The sequence below is a fragment of the Diadema antillarum genome, unplaced genomic scaffold (assembly GCF_040938485.1).
Source record: "Diadema antillarum isolate AM-2024a unplaced genomic scaffold, OU_Dant_1.0 seq00001754_RagTag, whole genome shotgun sequence".
Classification (NCBI taxonomy): domain Eukaryota; kingdom Metazoa; phylum Echinodermata; class Echinoidea; order Diadematoida; family Diadematidae; genus Diadema; species Diadema antillarum.
In genome coordinates, this window is record NW_027272436.1 from 503,655 (window position 1) to 525,715 (window position 22,061).

General features: G+C 38.3%; 1 protein-coding gene across 1 annotated transcript; it reads right to left on the reverse strand.

The window, feature by feature from the left end:
* Positions 1-6,960: 6,960 nt before the first annotated feature.
* On the reverse strand, positions 6,961-20,313 carry LOC139712051 (sodium-coupled neutral amino acid transporter 7-like). The gene is made up of 7 exons (XM_071623887.1): positions 19,960-20,313; positions 19,080-19,278; positions 16,297-16,435; positions 15,098-15,251; positions 14,047-14,309; positions 9,264-9,463; positions 6,961-7,319 (listed from the first exon to the last, which is right to left on the reverse strand). The coding sequence occupies exons 1-7, from the start codon at positions 20,200-20,202 to the stop codon at positions 7,147-7,149; spliced, it is 1,371 nt and encodes a 456-aa protein (XP_071479988.1). The 5' UTR covers positions 20,203-20,313; the 3' UTR covers positions 6,961-7,146.
* Between the last annotated feature and the right edge of the window lie 1,748 nt (positions 20,314-22,061).

The window sequence follows — 22,061 nt, forward strand, 5'->3', positions numbered from 1 at the left end:
CCTTCAAGAATTACCTTGCATTTACCAAGGGTGTCAAGCTTGATTCCAAGTCAGTGAGACAGAGTAGAGGCACATTTACTTTGTCTGACACTGATGTCACTAATGCTGACTGATGGGGCTCCTGACTGTGTGGATATTATACACCGAGATCACTTACGCTGACTGATGTGGCTTGACTGTGTTACACCGAGATCCCTGATGATGGCTTAGGTGGTTCCTGACAGTGTAACACAGAGATCCTCGATGCCAACTGGCGTGGCTCTTGACTGTGTTACACTGAGATTCCTGATGGCATCTGATGTAGCTCTTGACTGTTTTACACTGAGATCCCTGAAGGCAACTGATGTGGCTCTTGACTGTGCTACACTGAGATCCCTGATGGTGAGTGATGCAGCTCCCGACTGTGTTACACTGAGATTGCTGATGCTGACTGAAGAGGCTCCTGGCTATGTGACACTGAGATCCCTGATGCCAACTGATGTGGCTCAACTCTTTACACCAAGATCCCTAATGGCAATTGATGTGACTCCTGACTTGTGTTACACCAAGATCAATAATGCTAACTGATGTAGTGCTCAACTGTATCACACCAAGATCACTGATGCTAACTCTTGCAGCTCTTGACTGTAAATGCACCAAGATGACCAACGATGACCAATTTGGCTTTTGACTATGCTTTACTGTGTTAAATGACTGTGTCGCTACTGCCCACAATCATGGCATTTCCATTGTATTGTCAATGTATTTCATGCGTTTTTCTGTAAATTTGTCTTTTGATCTGCCTTGTTCCTGAGAATACAGACTGAAGTTTGCCCCTTTATCTGATCATGGCATTCTGCTGTTCACCTCTGAGCTTTACATGCATTTGGGCTTTGGGATGAATAAGTGTTTTAATCAAATAGAGATGCTATTCTGTGTTGATTTGCATTGTGGACATAATTATATGTACAGTAAAAATACACCAGTTGCATTGGATACCTGTTCCATAAAAGGTAGACTATGCAGGAAAGTCTGCAGTTTGAGGTGCAGTCAAAATTGTTGGTATATTGCTCAACTTTCGTACCTCAGTGATTTTGGAGGGTTCCATCAGGAAGAAACGTCTCATCTTAGATGTAGCCTGAAGCTCAGGTGTACACACACAAATAATTCAAGATGCTGTATGCTTATTATTGGCATACCAACTACAGTTGGATATTTTGTCAGTGATGGTCTCATATTATTGTCTGTGGACAGTGCAAGTGTAAGTACAGAGTAAGAAACATAGTAGCAAGGTTCCTGCTAAAAATATTCCTCCCCCCTTTTTTTGTTCCAGCAATGAATTTTTCAAATTAGAACAATGACCCTGTTTGACCCTATTCCTCCCCCCCCCCACACCAAGCCTTTAAACCTTATCCCCCTGAGCCGTGAATCATATCTTAAGATTGGACAACAGGGTCCATTCGTGAACAGTCACACTTGCTGATTCTAACCTGCAAATAAGTTGGTTCTCTTGTATCTTATAAATACACAAAATTTAGTGTATATTTCAGATGTAAAATATATGATTGTACTTGTATAAATGAGACAGCTTGTAAGTTATTTCTCTGTGCATTAAAACCAATCATGAAATCAAGACAGCTTGAGTGTGCAATCATTACAAATATTATTATCTATGGCTGAACATAAAGGAATACTGTAGTTCTTTTTGATGCAATAGGAGTAAAAAAATTTATTACAGTGCACTCCTATTATAACAAACACGGTTTTAACGAAATTCCGGTTACAGCGAAGTAAAAATTTAGGCCAAATATCCATTCTATGTATTTTTATTGTTTATCTGTTCGGCTACAACAAAATTTCAATATAATGAAAGGAAACTGTTGATCCCGAGGACTTCGTTATATCGGGAATCCACTGTACAATGTATGCTGCCAGTAGAGTTGACCCAAATATCACTGGAACCAAAACTTAAAATAGAGTTGAAAACACACAAAGTGGGCTTGGGGAGTAGAAACACTAAGTGGCTGAAATATCCAAAGGTAGACTCAATGCTGTTTTCAAGTTTTTGTCGAATTTTCAGTTTGGTTCGAGGAGATGTTACATTTTGTTTTGTAACTGTGATTGCTCATCAGACTGTGGTAAATACTGTATGACAAGAAAGATTATAAACAGAATGACTCGTACTGTTTCAATTACAAAGTAAAGCAGTGTAACTCTTCACCAAATCAAGAGAATTAGAAGACATTGGCTAATTAAAGACACAAGCCTTGCAAAAACATTTTGAGAAAAACCTGGGAGATTTCAAGCCACTGATGCTTTAGATAGGATATGTGAAATATTTTGTGTGTGATATCAGAAGGAGCACTTTGATTGTGTGTGATGATGTTAACCTGTTGAGGACAAGTCCAGAGTTACTCGGGCAGGGGTCTATGGGAAATAAATGCATGTTGTAGCAAAATCAGCCCATCCTCATCGGATTAATGGAAGGGGGTTATGAAAGGAATGAATTCACTACAGAATATTTGATAGATTTGATGAAAGAGTGATAAAGAGAAAGAGAACATGAGAAGGAAATGTGAATGTTTAAGCCCCACTAGAACTTTGGCATACCTCCAAGAGAAACCATCCAATTTTCTAAATGGCTTGTTTTATGTGAAACCCAATCATAAAGATAACGGCTCTCGTGCACACCTTCATAGTCACAAGCCAATGGCATGGACGTAATTTCATTCAGTAATACACAATATAATGGTCTTTACTCAACCCATGCTCCGCAGCTATTAAGGAAATGTGAGAGTAATAACTACACAAGAGTGTTGTTTGTTCCTGCTGTAAAAATTGAAGTGTCACAAACGTCTTTGCTGATATATCCTCACCACCATGCAATGTCTCCAGCTCCGATCCAGCATACAACAGTGAAACGAACATAAAGCTTTATCATGGTCACAGGTTCAATAATATAAAATTATTTCTTTAGGTAAGTCACACCTTCCTTGGGAAAGATTAAACTGGAAACTTCTTTATGATGGATTGGGAAAATACAAGTGTACTGTGTTAAGGTTTTCAGTGAATTCATTCGGACCCTGAAAAAATTCTGTTATTCTTGAGTGGAATGTAGTTAGTTTTGTTTAAAAAAACAACAAAAAACCCAACTGTTGGTGTATTACCATAAGATTTCATACAAGATATTGGGAGGTATTATCCCGCAACCATGCAAATTTTTGTGACGTTTGAAGAAGGGATAATATGACCTTTAGAAGAAATAGTCGAGTGGTATCACTGATGATACCTATGTCCCCTCCCCTCAAGTGTATGGATTCATATGAGTCACTATCATGAGAATGAAGTACAGTTATACACACATTGAAAGCAAAATAAAAAAAATGCAAATAACTGCTTTTAGCCACATAATATTTACACATGGGATCCAACAGAACTTATAACAAAGTCACACAGGATATTCGGTATAAAAATGTATTTACTTTCTTATCTTATGTTTTTACAACATATACAATTTGGAGAAATGTATCACAGGCATGTATCAGAAGTGAATAATGAATTCAAGAAAACAGATGGGCCTACAAACAAATTTCAACCAGAACATAATTACACTTGATTACAAAAGAAGTGATAAAGATCTTGAATCTACATGTATAACTGTCTATGGCTCTGCCATCTACAAATATTTAAATTGCACAAATAAATATATGAGAACATCTTCTATTATTTTTCAGTCTTCACTTATCAACTTTTCAGAATTTCACCTAATTTTTTCCCCTTTTCTGTTCATGATCACGGCACCTGCAATAAACATTGCACTTCCTGTGGAGCCAATTTTTAGTTGACATTTTTACCCGTGCTTTGGCCTCTCCATTCAATATCAATATACCACATCATTTTGACCTAAAAATAGAATAGATCTATAAATATTAGTAATATGTGAAAGAACCAAATGAGATACATCATAGTGGCCACTGCCATTTAAATCACTGCTATGGTTCCTTCAAAATATACAAAATAGTAAACTAGCCACCAGTACTACTAAAACTGTAAATAAACGCACAGTATTGCTCTTAAAATGATGACTCACGTGACTCTTTTTTTTTTCAAACTTCATTTGAAAAATTGAAAGTTTATAATCAAAATAGCAGGTCACAGCTAATCTTCAGCATTTCTCTCCCTACCTTGTGGTCCCTTCCCCACCTAAAATTGTCTTCAACAAACTTTCATTTCAATCACAATCTAAAACCCTTTTGAGTCATGTAGAGAAACTGATGCCCAAACACACATCAGTGCATGAATAAATCCATCTATAAAGATATATCCATACATGCGGATAGAATAACTTTGTTTCCTTGTCAAAAATAACCAACATCTTTGAAGATTTCATATATATTTTTCAATATCTGATACCTTAACCATTGTAAACTAAACATGGACTTTTAATGGGAAGGGTTCATGTTTTTGAAAATTTCTGGATGTAATGAATTGAAATGAAAGAATGACTGAAAAAAAAAATGATGCATAAAATTCCTACATCAATTACGTTGCATGGCAAGAGAATATTCTACTTACAGGAAGAAAAATAAAGGATATTTAAGAAAAAGTAAAGACAATTACATATTTCTCAAAGGACAACCTCATGTGCAAGAAATGTTTTCCAGACTCATCTATCAAAACCATAGACCTGTTGCAGTGTAGATGCACATTTTGAAGAAGTGCCTAAGACTACTGGAAATGGCTGATTTAGCCTGTAAAACCTTGTACAAATATAGGCTTTCCAAGATGGGATACACACTATTAACTGTATACAACACAAAACTGAAAAAACTGGTTGGAGGCCTAGAATATAACGACCTAATACAGTGTACAATGTACACAGATAAAAATGACCTTTTTTATCATTATTATCTTAATAAATTACGCTTTCCTCTACTGATTAGTGTATTAGCGATCATATGCAGATTTTGTTTTTTTCATCCTCAGCATGCAAGTATTGAGACAGTTCACTTACAATGTAAGACTGCTTCAAAACTGATACAACGTAAGAGGGTTTTGTGGTGTCTAAGGCAGTCACTTGGATGCTTGAGTTGCTGAAATAGCTCATTTAAGACATAGTTCCTCTTCGCTGAGGAAATACAGTTACATGGAAACATAAAACACAGAAAAATTAGAATGTTTCTGCAGACTGTTAGTTCATATGTGAGAAGATTTTTAGATGTTTTAGATGAGTTTCATCATGACCAAAACCCTGTCGAAACTTTTAACACAGAAAGCTATTATAATAACTTTTTTTTGGAGGGGGGGGGGGGTGGCAAGAGACTCTGATGTGTTCAGTAAAGATCAGCCATACCTTGCTCATGGCATCAGTATAAAAGCTGCTTTCACAATCACCAATAAGAAGTGGATGATTTATTTGAATTATCTTTTTTTCTGGCATGTGTACGTAGTTTTTTAATTGTGTGTGTGCGCTTCATGCTTTTATCATCTTTCAGTAGGACTAAAAGACAATAATCTTATGTCAACAAAACAAAGGGCTCTGTCCTGTATTAGAGTTATCAATTCAATTACAAAGTAAACCAGCATCAGAAAAAGAACACTTCTAAATGACACCTTTAATATAAGACTTAAGAGCCTTCAATAAAGACCACCTAGAGCCTCGAGAGCAAATCTTATTATCCTGTTATCCGACCCTACTACACGGGAGACGTTAGTTTCACACAGCTCATATCAAAGAGGATCACGACTAAACATACCTACTTAAACTGAAATGGGGGAAAACAAAAGCATGCATACATTTTCCTTCCAGTACCATACAGCTGTACCTTCATTGCATGGGACAAAACCAAAGATAAATGTGTGATGATTCCACCAAAACTAAATATGAAACTCAAAGTAGACAGTACAAAAGCAAATATTATTTGCTCTCTCTGAACTTATTTCTGCCACAGACTACGAGTATGATCAGGACGTTTACAAGGTATTGGGTCTTGTTTCAAAAACTTACAGATCAGCAGAAAAAGAAGACTTTTAATGACAACCAACAAAGAGAACTAGGAGTGGTGCATTTTGTGGACTCTCTGTATAACCATTGCCTTTTTGTTCAACCGAGCATCCTATCACACACTGCATGCATATCCATAATCTCTGGTGGACAATAGCACACTTGGACAAGTTTCATAATAATAACAATGATAATTATAATAACAATAACTGTATGTAATGTCCTCTTTCATAAGCCCTCTGAATTTTTTGCAAATTTGTCTAATATGGGATTCGGTGTCAGAGAAGTTTATGCACAACTGTAGCTCACTGGAAAAAGCAGCCTCAGATCACTGTGCTCCCACAGTTATTTTTTTGTTGTTGTTTATCTTTTAACCACAACACAAATACTAAAACCAGTGGATGTCACTAATGTGCAGGAAGTGATTCTTCTGCTCTTGTGCAATGAGTCTATTTTAATATGTGCTTTTTCATTTCACCTCATACCAATGACCCTGTCTCTTCAAGACTTCCTAGTACTTTTAAGACAAACACGAACACAAACACACATGCACAAACACACATGCATACTCGACAGTGTAAACTTACACAAACCCACTTTTACAATCTAGCATATTTGCATTGAAGGCACAGCAGACTCCACATTTAGGACTTCTTGAGGGAGAGTGGTGTGCAATTCAAGGTAACTGCTAATTACAAAAGGTGAGCACATGCCCTGAAAAACTGATCTCAATTGTTTTGCTCCAATGAAATCTAATAACCAGTCTTCACTGGTTCAATATAGATGTTGACCATCACAACAAGAACATAGAGGTAAGCATTATTGTTGTGATGGATTGATATAAATTTCTCTTCATCGACATAAAATAAGCACCAATTATTCAATGTTTTAGTAGTCAAACCCAAGTGTGTATGACTATTTAAACATTGAATAATTACTTTGATGGAGGGCAATTTGTCAATCAGTCACATTAATAACAACTCAATGCAAGAATATTTCAATTTGACAGCATTGCTGTCGCTTTACTACTAGTTAAAAAAAAAAACAACCTTCACATCCTGATATCTCTGATGATGCCACACACAGTCATTTCAAAATACAGAAAAGTGGTTTACGTAATGCCATCACACTGCTCTCACTTGCATGAGACAGCCACGAGTTTCTCAGCAGATGTTCTTGCCCTGACCAGAAACGTCGTTCATGATGGACAGGATAAAACTCTCAGAGAATATGAAGACACCGAGTGCTAGGAGGAAAGTCCCGAAGGCTATGAGGAACCACCGCTTCCTTGGCGACGCCGCCGAATGTTGAAGTACAAACTGGACAAGACACAGACCTGGGAAAAAGAAGATGGAGGTTTGAATGATGGGACTTATGGCAAACATTACATGATGAGGTGACTTGCTATGAAGCTATCTTTCTTGTCAATTGAAGATCCATATCTCACTGATATATTTCATTGAAGCAAATCATCAAAAATCTACAATATCTCTGGTCCTTGATTTCAGGTGTCAGGAGTATGTAGATACAGTGGTGTACGACACATCACACAATTTTTTTACCTCCTTTCATGTCAAATCCGAACACGTTGCTCTCCGCATGAGTTGCCCATATGCTCTTTTCAAAGATACAACTTGACAAAGGGACTAATAAGATTAGAATGCAAATGGAAGGTGACTAATCAGTTGAGTATTCCCTGATAAAAACCAGGTGGTAATTCTCCCACACTGTGGAAAGATACTGTACTTTGCCCGCTTCCTAAGGATAATCCATAGTTTTGTTCACAAATAGGTTCATATACAATCTTAGCCTACATGAAAGTGGTGAATGGTCAGTTTGTCATATCCTGTTTAAACAAAAAATGATGAAAAAAATAAAAATAAACTAGAAATGTCGCTATGGCGACTGATACGCCTCCGCCATAATGCATGATTCTCCTAATAGGTCTATAGTACATGTGGACAAGGTGTGATTACATTTTCAGAAAATTGGCAAAATATTAAAATGACATGTTTGTCACAAATGTGTTGAATGTTCACCTTCCTTGACCTATGCTTAATTGGATGAACAGGAGAGCATGTATTTGGGGATTTAAGAACTTTAACTTGACTTTGACCCTTTCATAAATTTATGCATTGAGTTATTTTCAAGGTATGGAGAAAAAGTACAATTTCTGTATTGAGCAGTAAATTGTTATCATTTTCATTAGGCCTTTGACCCTAAGATTTATAAGAGAATCACTGTCAGGCAGAACATACATAAATACACATATGTACTAAGTTTCAAGATAACTTGAGCCACTTCTGAGATATGGAGAAAGAAGTAAGTTCAGCACTTTCACTTGATCTTTGACCTTTTGACCTTAGACCTTCTTGGCCAAAAAAAAAAAAAAATCCCAGAGAATCTTTATTGGGCTATAGATACATGCATACACCAAGTTTAAAAAAAAATCCTGCTGGCAATGCATAAATATAACGGAAATAGTAAAATTTTGAAGTATTGACCTTGACCTTTGACCCCTGACCGTTGACCCCATGAACACCAAATTCCCTAGATAACCACTGACAGTCAGTACATGCACATATACTATGTTCCATGAAGATATCTTGAACAATTTCCAAGGAGAAAAAAGTGAAATTTGAACATCTTTACTTGACCTTTTGACCTTTGACCTGATGACCCCAAACTTTCATCAGAGAATCTTTATTGGGTAATATATGTATACACTAAGTTTCAAGAAAATATCTTCAGGCATTGCATAGATATGGGTGAAATAGTGAAATTTTTAAGCATTTGACCTTGAGCATGTGCACCCAAAGTTGATAGGCAAAACTTCACCCCCTAATACACATACATGCCAAGTTTCATTAGGATACCTCAAAAGGTTTTTTAGTTACGCTGTCCACAAAATTCATTACGGATGGACGGAAGGACGGACGGAAGGACGGACGGACAACCCGAAAACATAATGCCTCCGGCACCACTTCGTGGCGGAGGCATAATAAAAATTGCAATTACAGAAACCAATAAATCAAATTGAATCAAATCAAATCTAATCTAATCTTACAATAATATAAGAGACAGATGGGGAATTTGACTGCTAAACACAGTCCAAGAAGTTAGTTGCCACAAACTTGTATCCTAAAGATTCTGTTTATCAGTGTAGTAACCATGGCAATGCTTGTGCAAAAGATATCCTGCCTTGCACAATCCTAAATTGAAGCAAACGCATGCAGAGTAAAGTGAAATTCTAATGAGCCAGACAACAAGTAAAACCCACCTGGGAAGACAAATATGAAGACAGCACCCAGCCCACCAATGACGGAAATTACTACACCGATGTCGGGAATGAAGAGCGCCAGCACCAGCGACAACACAAACCACGTCAGCGTTTCGATCACTCGCCGCCTCCTCTCTTTGAAACGCCACTCCTCGTCGGTTTTCTTCATGATAGATTGGAGCATAGTGTCCACCGCAAGTCTGTAAGAAAGTTTTGTAGAAACAAATTATTCTGACAAGACGTAACAACAATTCTGTAGTATAAATGCAAAGACATACACGCATACACACAAACACACAACCACATTCACATTTGTACTGTAAACGTGGATATTTTTCGTGCGACTAGTTTTTCGCGTGCTTTTAATTCTGTGGAATCAAGAAATCAACTACTGAAACATATGCAGGGCTTGACACTAACGGTGGCCCGGTGGCCCAGGGCCACCAAAAATGAAAGTCGGGCTACCAAATTTTAAAAAAGGGCAAATTTGGTGGCCCACCTCGGGCCACCAAAATTTTTTGAAAAGTATGTCGATAAATTCGTAACTTTTTGCGCCGGAAATTAGCAATTAAATTTGTTTAAAGGATGGATGAAAAGGACTGAATGAGTGCCTGCGAGTGAGTGTTGCAAGTTTGTTGAAGTTTATTTATGAGTACTAACTTGAATATTTGACTCATTTGACTAAAAAAAAAAGAACTTTAATTTTTTTTTTTTTTTTCAGGACACCAAATTTTTCTCTCGGGCCACCAAAAATGTGAAATTTAGGATTTTGGTGGCCCCATCGGGCCACCAAACAAAAAAGTTAGTGTCGAGCCATGACATATGGCAAACAAAAATATTCGCATACTTTTATTTTCGCACTAGTTCCTGGTTACACGAAATGCGCGAAACTTTCAACACCCCAAAATTTTTATTTTTTCACTACACTGTACATCATATAACATATACCTGTACTATACTTTCCAACAACAATACTTGTAACGTTAAAATGTATGGATTGCATTTTTTCACCTGCAAGAATCTATTGTTGCACGATTACGTGAATCAGAAGTAGTATTTGCAAAGTACACAATAGAATGCTTTGCCAATAAACACTATATGTTGTACCTGCACACGATTTCTGTAATTAGGTTTCGAATGATTACATGTTTCTTCACAGCGCAGAGAGAAAATTGGAGAGGAACAGAACCAAAATACAAAAGCGCCATAATTCTGCATTGTTGGGACGTTATCTGTTTTTTCTGAATCGTACCACTGAGAAATACTGTATAATTATTGTATGGGTTGTTCACATGCCAGCAATCGACTATCGGTAGATAGATATGTCCATGTGATTGCCTGCCATTTGTACGAGTCTCCGCTTGGCAAAATATCCTTGCTATAAATGTTCCCGTATGGCAGAGAAACACACTCATGCGGTCAATTGGCAAATGAGGTCATCAGTGCACAATGAAAATTTTGGTACACAATTTCGTTACGCGCTGCACAAGTGAGGCACAACCTGCAGATGCCTTTCATTAATAACACTTCCTGCATAGCTACAAGTAGCTAGCTATCTGTTGGCTTGTCGGTGCTCCTGCAGAAATACCTACAAAAGAAAATTTTTAGTTGAATGTATGCATCTGTCTCAAGCTACCTTGACTGAACTCATACAATAGCAGGTGGTTACTTCTGCTGGAGGAAATAAACAGAATGTTCTAACCTCTGGGTTTGAAATGTGATAGTTTCTTGGAGGTTATAAGTCCTTCAATATCATTTCATACTTTCCCACCGATCATGCAGTATGTGCCCTTCTCTACTAGTCATAATATATACAATATTGGCTCCAGCAGACCATGAACTGCCTATCGTGTATTTATAAGCCAGGTCCATGTTACAAAATAAAATCACCTGTTATGAGAGAAGACAGACATAACCAAGATCTACAGGGTGTCTCTATAAAAAGTAAACCCAACTTCAACGGCAAATTTTCAGAAAACTATAAAATATTTACACATTATTTTTTCATGGTTAGATAGTCCAATAAATCCTCTGTCCAATGATACCACGTAGGTTATGTAACTCTCATGCATGACTGAGCATGATTCAACTTAGTAAATGGGTGTGAAATCATCACTGTGGCAAGTTTTGTGATCAGCATACCAGTGGTACTTTCTCACATTGTACTAGATGGCTCTTTGTGTTGCAGGCTGCCTGTTGGGGAACTGCACCCGAAAAGCCTCTTGAACTTCCACGAAACTTCTTGTTTCCTGGTATCGAGTTACCAGGAATACTCTCTGCTCAATTGTCAACTGTACCATGTTTGGAAAGCATGTGAAGTGTGCCTGTGTCAGGAACAATCTTTGCTGGCAAAAATTTAACTTCAAATATGCCCTGAATGAATGACAATAGCAAGAAATAACTTGCCACAGTGATGATTTCACACCCATTCACTAAGTTGAATCATGCTCAGTCATGCATGAGAGTTACATAACCTATGTGGTATCATTGGATATAGGACTTTTTGGACTATCTAACCATGAAAAAATAATGTGCAAATATTTTATAGTTTTCTGAAAATTTGCTGTTGAAATTGGGTTTACTTTTTTTAGAGACACACTGTAGTGAGACTAAATAACAAAATTCCAATTTCAAACATTATGAAGAAAAAAACTATTGAATATTCAATATAAAGATGAGTGATACATTTACATGTATTCTGTATCTGTAAATAAATGTTATACAAAGTGGTAGTTACTCAAACGTTTGTTTGCACACATGAAAATACGAGAAATATTAAAACTTTGGGTCTCGGTTGAAGATATTAGTTATTGAGTTGTGAATTGCTGGAATGGATTCAGTAAAATAACCCCCTGCAGGGCTAAAAAGTTTGGAAGAAGAAAAACAAAAGGTCTAGTGAGACAGTAAGAGGGCCTGCACGTGGTAGATATGATAGGGAAGAGAAGGCAAAGAAAGACTAGGAGAGAAAAGGCAAGAGATAAGAATGACACATGATATTCCCCTGGGTGAAAAGTTTATCACACTGAAGAAACAATGGCAATTTTGAATTGGGTGTTGGAAAAGCATATGGCTCTTTTCACACAACAAAGTGCGATAAACAATATCTGCATTTGGATTGACACGCATTTTTGCATCATGTCTCACGTGTACCACAGCATGTCAGTATGATAGCTAAAAACTGCCTTGATAATTCCCTATGGAAAGTTCAGGAGACTTGAGAAGTTGTGTTCATCTTGAATTTCTTACTTTCTCATCATTTGCAGTTTAAATTGAATTCTTCAAACATTTTAGGCCTTCAAACAAGTTATTCTGCATAGGCCACTTCTACACAAATGCAACCATGATTACGACTATGTTTTCTGCAATAACACTACAACTTACAGATTAAATGCATATTATGCTACATGCAAGAAATATGATGAGAATAGGGCTGTGCAATCATTTTATGAATGAATGTTTTAGAGTAGCATATCCTGTGTTTGTCATTTCCAAATCTAATCAAACATGTGAGAAAATATTTGCAAAGATGTGTATTTTGGCTCTGAATTTTGGAGACTGCATGATGGCACTCATTTAGAATGCCTGAAATATGAAAAGCAAGAGATACCAACCTGTGCTGTAGCCACATACAGGCTTTGTCTTTGGGACCAGCAGTTTTTTTTTTTCTGTTTTGTTATACCACAATTTAATTACAGCCGAACAAAAAAGTACATAAAGATACACAGACAATCATTTTGGGACCTGAATTTTCACTTCGTTGTAACGAGAGTTTCATTGGTTTCGCTATAAGCATGTTTGTTATAATGGGAGTGCACAGAACACTGTATGTAACTCCATAGTGTTAGAAGGTGAGAGAATGAAAAAGGCAACTTGAAAAGCACTCTGAGAGCGCAGACCTCCGCCAAGCAGTTACCTTCCACCGATGATCTTGCTCTTCCAATAGAGATTTTTTTTTTTCTCCTGTCTACCACTGGGGGAAAGCTCTTTGGGCTCCTCCATAGAGATAAGTGATTTCCACCCATAGGTCTACATGCTGAAAAATTTCCCAATATAGAAGCCTTTGTTACGTCATAAACCCTCAGCTGCGCGGCGCGCCTCGCCCTAGCAAAAAGTGGGGCACGCACTTTAGTGCGCGCATGCAAACCTCAAATACGCGCAGCCTGAACTCCCAAGTTCATTGACCCTACCTGCCAAAATATCACAAATCCTTCATAAATTCCCCAAAAATTCTCGGATCACTGCCAAAAGTTAATCGTTTGGTACTTGTGTCATTCTCAACCTTCCCTGCAAGTTTCATCCCAATCCATTCACTACTTTTTGAGTTATTTTGCACACGGACAAACGAACTAACTAACGAACTAACGAACCAACGGTAGCTAAAACATAACCTCCTCCCTTGGCGGAGGTAACTACACTATACAAAGACCCATTTCATACCAAAAGTGCTGTCTCTGCACATACAAGCACACTGCACACTGATCAGCAGTATGCAGTCAAATCTGCCTGTTTGAAAGTAAGAAAATAATACCTAAGCGATCACTAAAGGACAATTTTTATTTTTTGAACGGACATCTCTATGGCAGTACCTTCACAACAAGATCTACTCATGCAATCTGTGTATATTTCGCATGTACTGAGCTGCATCTGAATTTCTCTTCTACAGAACATGTAACGAGAAGTGAACATAGGAATGAATGTGTGCATGAATGACACAGCGCTGTATGTATGGCCTCTTTGCCTGCATATAGGTCTCCAAGTGGACTGCAGATGCAAGTTGCCTCACCTGCCGCAGAAGTGCAGTATGGGGTAGGTGGTGAGCATGTTGGCGAGGGCCATGAAGCGCGCGATCATGACGGTCACCTCCCTGCGGTGGTAGGACACCAGGATGTCTGAGCAGACATTGCTGCCGAAGGTCAGGGAGCCGAAGATGCCCGCCAGCGTGTAGGCGGTGAAGCTGATGAAGAGGCCGGGGATGACCACGCGGGCGAACCTCTTGACAGACCGGTTGTAGAGGCTGGAGTACACCGGCACGACGCTGACGTGACACTGCAGGACAGTGAGGACAGCAAGCAAGAATGATTCTTTTAAAAAGAATTGTTTTTAAATTACAGTGTATGTACAGTTGTATTTTGCTCATTTTGACATCTTTCTTTCACTATATATGTTGTACATTTTATGACAGGTTTTGCTTTTGTGCATATTGTAAATTGATTTTGCAAAATCAAAAGCAAACTGAAACACTGCCTTCTTTTACACAAATGAAAAATATATGTATATACCGTGTTTACGGTGTGAAAAAAACTCACTCTTCTCAGTTGCAATTTCACCATTTGCGAAAATGTCTCCCTAAAGCTCTTCTCAGTTGCAATTTCAAAATTAGCAAAATTGTCTCCCAAAAGCTGGAAATATTATGTTATTATAGCGAAGTACATGTATAACAGCAAGTCCCTAATCACACATTCAAGTAAATTTTACTTCTGTAGGACTTGCAGAAACAATGGTTAGGGTGCTGCTGCAGATGTAGGAACAGCTGAATGCATAAGCATTGTCATTCTACATTTGAATTCTTCAATTAAGTCTTTTGACCTGTTGAGGACGGGTTGATTTTACTACAACACACATTTCCCATAGACACTTGCCTGAGTGTACTCATCCTCAATGGGTCAATTGCATTTTGTTTTCTTAAGTGCAAGCTACTGCATACTGATCATTCACTTTACACCAAAAAAAAATCCCCTTTCTTTCAAATCAAGCAGCAGGAAACATCATAGACACACACACAGTGGCTCTGTTGCAGAGGAAATGGTGCCTACTATCAAAACGGCCGAACTTGCCTGAAAACCGAAGCATATAGTTGGCACAGCTACAAAGACCTGCGTCCATGACGACGGCTCAGTGACAAGATCTTCACTGGGCGTGTGCTTCCAGGCGAAATAATTGATGATGACAACAGCACAGATATATAGAGATGCCAATACACCTACAGACCTGTATGATTGGGTAGGAGAAAGTAGAATTACATAGATAGGAACATACAACCAACACCCACATAGTATTGCAACTGATTGAGAAGGAGCTCTTCAATGACATATCTCAAGTATGTATGCCCATGATTTTTTTTATCACGGCCATTACTAATTAACAATGAATACTGTAAAACGAGGAATGTTCGCATGCATTTTAATTTCGCGAGCGCCAAGATTCGCGAAATTAAAATGCACGCGAAAGTTCTTGTCTACACTATATGCATTGAATGCCAGTGGCAGTTCGCGAAAATTTCATGCGGCACAAAAGGCCACCGGCTCCAATTCGTGAAAAATTCATGCCACGAATATATCATGTTTTACAGTAATCTATGCTTATTCACATCAACACAGGGCAATTTGTCAGTCAGTTGCAATGTAACAACCCGATGCAAGAATCTATCAATTGAATCCACATCCTAGTTCATGTGTAGCACAGCATACACAATGTTTGGTGCACTTGTCAGGATCCTCTCTCCCACATAATATAAGCATATACAGTGCATATACAGGGCTCGACACTAATGGTGGCCCGCTGGCCCGCTGGCCCGGGGCCACCAAAAACGTACGTCGGGCCACCAAAATTTCAGAATTGAAGAATGTGGTGGCTTGATCGGGCCACCAAAAAAGTTTGGATGTTTGCCTTTGGGCCACTAAAAATAAAAGTTAGTGTGGAGCCCTGGTATATATATATATATATATATATATATTTTTTTTTTTTTTTTTTTTTTTTTTTTTAAATCAATGCATTGAAAAATTTTGTTGGTTGAGAATTGCAAGGTTGCAGGAAAATATAACATTTATTGAATCATTGTGATCATTTTATGCCCATACCCCCTCCCCCTTGTTAGATCTGACATCTCCAGGTCGCCTGGTCTGTAGTATCTACCTGGGTGGGACTGGATATTCTCATCTCCTCTGCAAGTGTCTCTCTAAAAGTGTCATGGGGTCCAACCACTGGTCTCAAATTGGACAAGTTATTAGCTTGAAAGACATCGAAGCTTGCTTACCCTGGGTACTTGAGGAAGTCGACCTTCTTGGGTATGCAGAGTGGTAGGACGATAAGGAGGCCCCAACATGTGATAGTGAAACGTCTGTCAAGGTACCAGTCCTTCACTTCCTCATCCCCCTTGACTATGTATGAAATAACTGTGAACAGAAAACAAAATTTGAATTGGCTTTTGCATGCTAAGGTCCCTGCACTATATTCCTACAACTGTGCATACTACGGTATCAGCAAACTTGAAAGTGTGGGGAAAATAGCCCTTCAAAGAAAATCCAAACACATATATCCAAACAATGTCTCAGCAATAGCAATTGGATTGTGATACTTCAATTCAAAGGAAAATTATGGTTCCCTGTACATTATGCAGAAACATTTTCTATCATTTTAATTCGACCAGAAGAAAGAAGTGTTGAACAGAGTACAAATGATATACAAGGGTATGATTTAAATTCATTTGCCCTACTAGGCTAGCCTAGCTCATTACTGATATGGTCGCTTCAACCACTACATTCTGCAAGCATGTCCACCTTCAAGATAAAACTCAGAGTAATTCAAACTTTCTTTATAGAGCCTGGTGACTTAATGTAAAGTCAGGGCTCGACACTAATGGTGGCCCGGTGGCCCGGGGCCACCAAAAATGCACGTCGGGCCACCAAAATATCAGAAATGAAGATTTTGGTGGCCCGATTGGGCCACCAAAAAAAGTCGGATGTTTGCCTTTAATTTTGGAAATAAACGGCGGTAACAATATTGGCTCCGTAAGATGCTAAAATAAATGTCAATGTTTGCTTTTTATTTTAGAAATGAATAACGGTAATATTCGACTTCGTATGATACTAAAATAAATGCCGGATGTTTGCTTTTACGTTCGAAAGTAAATAGCAATGACATTCAGCTTCGGAAGATGCTAAAATAAACGTCGAATGATCCCTTTGACGTTCGGAAATGAATAACAATAATATTCAACTCCGTACGATGATTAAATAAAATAATGTTGGATGTTTGCTCTTACTTTTGAAAGTAAATAGCTATAACACTCGGCTGCAGAAGATGGCAAAATAAATGTCAGATTGTTGCTTTTACGTTTGGAAGTGAATACCAGTAACACTCTGCTCCATACGATGCTAAAATAAATGTCGGATGTTTGCTTTTACATTTCGAAATGAATAGCAGTAACATTCAGCTGCATTTGATGGTAAAATAAATGTCTGATGTCTGCCTTGACGTTTGAAAATGAAAAACAGTAACATTCAGCTCCGTACGATGCTAGAATAATTGTCAGATGATTCATTTCACTTTCGGAAGTGGACAGCAGGAACATTCGGCTCCGTACGATGATAAAATAAATGCCGGATGTTTGCTTATAAATTTGGAAATGAATAACAGATTGTTGCTTTTACATTTGGAAATGATTAACGGTTTCAATCGGTTCAGTTAGATGCTGAAATGAAAAGCGCATGTTTGCTTTCACTTTCGGAAATGAATAGGGATAACATTCAGCTCCGTAAGATGCTAAAATGAATGTCGGTTGTTTTCTTTTACATTTAAAAATGATTAACGGCAACAATTGGTTCCGTAAGGTGCTAAAATACTAGTAAGTGTTGGATGATTGCTTTTACAATCAGAAATGAATAACGGTAACTTTCGGCACTTTACAATGCTAAAACAAATGTCGGATGTTTACAAATGTCTGTAAATGCTCCCACTTTCTCATTTCAAACGGAAGTTTTGACCACGAAAATAGCATAAAATTTCAATATAATCTATAAGCCTATTTGCTAAATGTTAGAACTCAGAATAACGGTAAGATGATTGAATTTTCTATTCACTAATGTTGGACATGGGTACCTGTATTACTTCAGTAATGCTTAATATTTATGCTTCTATGTTTAGTAGGACCGACTTAATTTTTTCATGTTTTTCTTGATTTTTTTTCGGGCCACCAGATATTACTTTCGGGCCACCAAAAAATACAAAGTCATGATTTTGGTGGCCCGATCGGGCCACCAGAAATAAAAGTTAGTGTCGAGCCCTGAAAGTATACAATTGTCCTCTCTATAAGCTCTTGATAATAACTGTTCTGAGAGTAATTATGTTTGCAAAGGTTTTTTTTCCCTTCTTTACCCCAAACACCTTTTCCTGCATAGCAGACATGAAGACACATCAAAGATAAGCATTTTTTTTTCTTCTGCAAATGCAGCTGAAGCACATATTCCTCTGATTGCTGGGCAGACGAAAGATAAGAGTGTAACACACATTAAATAGTCACTTGATTCTTTACAATTTTTTTTTTTCTATTGAAAGGCAGTGATTTTTCTCTTCCAGCCCAATTTACCTTTCAAACCTTCCCCCTCTTTCTTGATACTTGATACTTGATAAGGTGGAATATACTGGAGCGGAATATACTTGTGTGTCGTGGGGAAGTGCTACAGTGATGGTCTTTATTTACGATGAAAAGTGTGCACTGTGAGAGTAAAATCTGGATAAATTCTTCTGTACAGAATAACAGATCCAGTAGGAGACTGCAAAATTGTAAAAGTGGGGAGAGCAGCCTCTCTGAATATTGTCAGGGTGGTGGCATGCACGACTGGACAATCCAATAGGTGGGTGGTTCCAGATACTAATTGTCCTTGGAAAGCATGCATCATAAATGCATCAAGAGATGTCTTGGGTATTATGAACTTCAGGACATGTGGGTGTACCATTTGGCAATTCATGAGTGAGAATTCTCTTTGGATGTCTACTCAAAATTCAAGGACTACATGAACATCCTCCTGGTCTACTTACTCCCATCTGTTTGGTCTCCGATGATGATAAAGAAGGTGATGCAGGTGCCAAAGCAGTAGGCGATAATGCACAACTCACAGGCCAGCCGCCCGATGGGGCCACACATCTCCTGTACCACCCCCTGGTAGGAGGTAGATTGTCTCACGTCAGAGCACAGGGCGAGGATGAGTAGGGTGGCCATAATGAGCCCAACGAGGACCTAAACGAATGTACGGTATGCAAAATCGCGTAAATACTGTAAGCCATGCATTACAATCAACAAGTCAATGCACAAACGAACCTCATGTTACAAGCTTTACATTGTAGTTGAACTGTCAATTTGGGATGCCTCAAGTTTATTCCTTCAAGGCTTCTGAATTTGACAGAAACTTGAATGGAAAACTGCAAATTTTATATCCACCAGTGAAAGGGCAGTCATTTCACTGAAGCCAAGAATTACTGTACTTAAACGTATTCTCAAATCTTATAAGAACATCTTGACTATCTTTTTTTCTCATAAAACTTATGAATACAGTAACCCAAGATTAAAACCTATTTATTCTCTTAAACTGAATCTGAATTCACTAAAAATCTCCACTGGGTTAGGATAAATCTACTGTACTTTCGGTCACGAGTGTTAAACAATGTTAAAAGATAAATGAGCAAACAAATACTATGATCAGAAGGAAATCTTTAAAAAGTTGCATTACCACTGATATTCCCAACAACAGTACATTTACATCATTCAAGGCCACACAATTCAGCCTCTGGGCTGCTACATTGTATGCACTTTCCTTTTGATGAAAGAAACCAATATCTATCTACACAATAATTGCAGCACAGATTAATTAACAAAGTCCTCTCTAATATTAATAATGATGGCAGCTGCAAAACAACTCACTGATTGCAAGATGATACTGATGGTTATGCCGCCTGCTGCCTGGTATGCAAAAGGGAAGTTGAGCAGCCCTGCTCCGATGCAGGCGTTGACCAGAATGAACATGGCTCCAAGAATGGAAGTCTCGCCGGTCGGGGTAGGGAGCATCCGGATGGACACGCTGCCCAGAAGGGATTGGCTCTCACTCGACTCGTATCCATCTGGGGCGGCGTTGACACCATTCAGGTTGAGAACCTTATTGCTCATCCTGAAGCTGAAGAAGCAGCTCTCTAAAGGTCACAGCTACTTTATTGCCACACAAAGTTGTCATCAAACACATTGGAAGTGTTTTGCTCTTTTCTTTCTCTCTCTCTCTCTCTCTCTCTCTCTCTCTTTGCCAATTTTGGCACAATGAGTTCAAGTAAATGTAAAGTTGGCAGTTTCTGTCAGCTTTTTCTCCCGTGCACATATCACTCCAATTCTCTTGCACGCGGGGTCTGGTCGGGCTAAGAGAATAATATTTACAGTGGTCTACTACTACACTTCAGCAGACTTACCAATTCAGTAGGTTTCTACAGACAGGTCTTGTCTGTCTGTTTTGCAATGCTCCACATGCACGGTGTACACTCCACTCCATCCAGACAACGCAAAATAGATATCAATGTCTTTGAGCGTCACAAGTGAACATCATAGACGGTATTCGGTATTAGCACACAGATCATCCAATGACAATGTGTTGGCGAGGTCGAATTTCACTGCTCAAGGGAAGTCCGGTGACAAATTACACATACCCCGTATATCTATACCGGTAGTAGAAACACGTACATGTACCTTTCTGAAACTGTAGGCGCAGGCACATAACACCACTGACACGATGTGTGTGTATTTTTATTGTGCACATCAAAAGCTTTCGAGTGTGCACGGTACTAGTCATGTGACTACCGCAGACATGTGACTTTCAGCGCATCAGATGGTCGGTTGACTCATTATTTACGATTCTCCGCGTGTACCACCAGTGACGTTGACAGCAAGCAGTTTTGGAGTCCGCGAATGGAATGAACAATGTCTGTCTGAAAATGCAGTGGTACTTATTAGCGAAAACTATCACATAAGTTAGTTTTTTTATGATGAGGTGTGAACCAATCGGCTACAAATTTAAGGTCTTCTACATATAGGGTATCTGCATGTAAACTGTGACGAGGTTGTTTTAAAACAAGGAATAGAACTTCAACTTTCATGATTAGATTTCTTTAAACACACGAGAAACTACCTCAAAATGATTTGATATGCTGCTGTGACGTATATTATAATCACGTGTTCTTCTGTGCTTTTTTTTTCTATCTCTCTCTTTCCTACTGCATTTGGAAATGATCGAGTACTTAATTTCTCTGTTGCTTTTACTTTCTTTCATGTTGTTCTGCTGGCTATTTGCGATATTCCTGGGCTACCGATTTCTAAGGCACGTGACTTTGGTGTCATTATCCAAGATGATCTTAGTGTGAAAACTCACATCAATAACAGCTAATAACATATGCAAATCTGCAGCAATAGGTCTACACAGGATTGGAAACACGTTCTCGATATATCGAGACCCAAAGCAACTACAGAAAAACTGGTTCATGCGTTTATTTTTAGTCATTTGGATAATGATAATGGTTTGCTCATTGGAGTTCCAGACTCTCAGCTGAAAGGACTCCAACGGATACAAAATGCAGCCGCAAGGCTTGTAACACGCAAAAGGAAATTTGATCATATAACTCCCATCCTTCGTAGTCGTCATTGGTTGCCCATAAGAGCTCGTATCAGGTTTAAGATTTTGACCCTTGTATTCAAATGTTTTCGTGGAAATGCCCCTGCATACCTCAGTGAACTCATATCAAGCCATATTATCCTGGTCGTAATCTGCGCTCAAAATAAGAAAATCTCCTCTTTGAAATAAGTGTCAAATCCAAGACATTTGGTGATAAAGCTTTTGGAAAAATGGCACCATCATTATGGAATAATCTCCCTCTCAGTATTAGATGCATTACAGATTTTGATAAATTCAAATCTGTGTTAAAAACTCACCTTTTTGATAATTGTTGATTACATATATATGTTTGAATAGGGAAATATGTGATAGACTT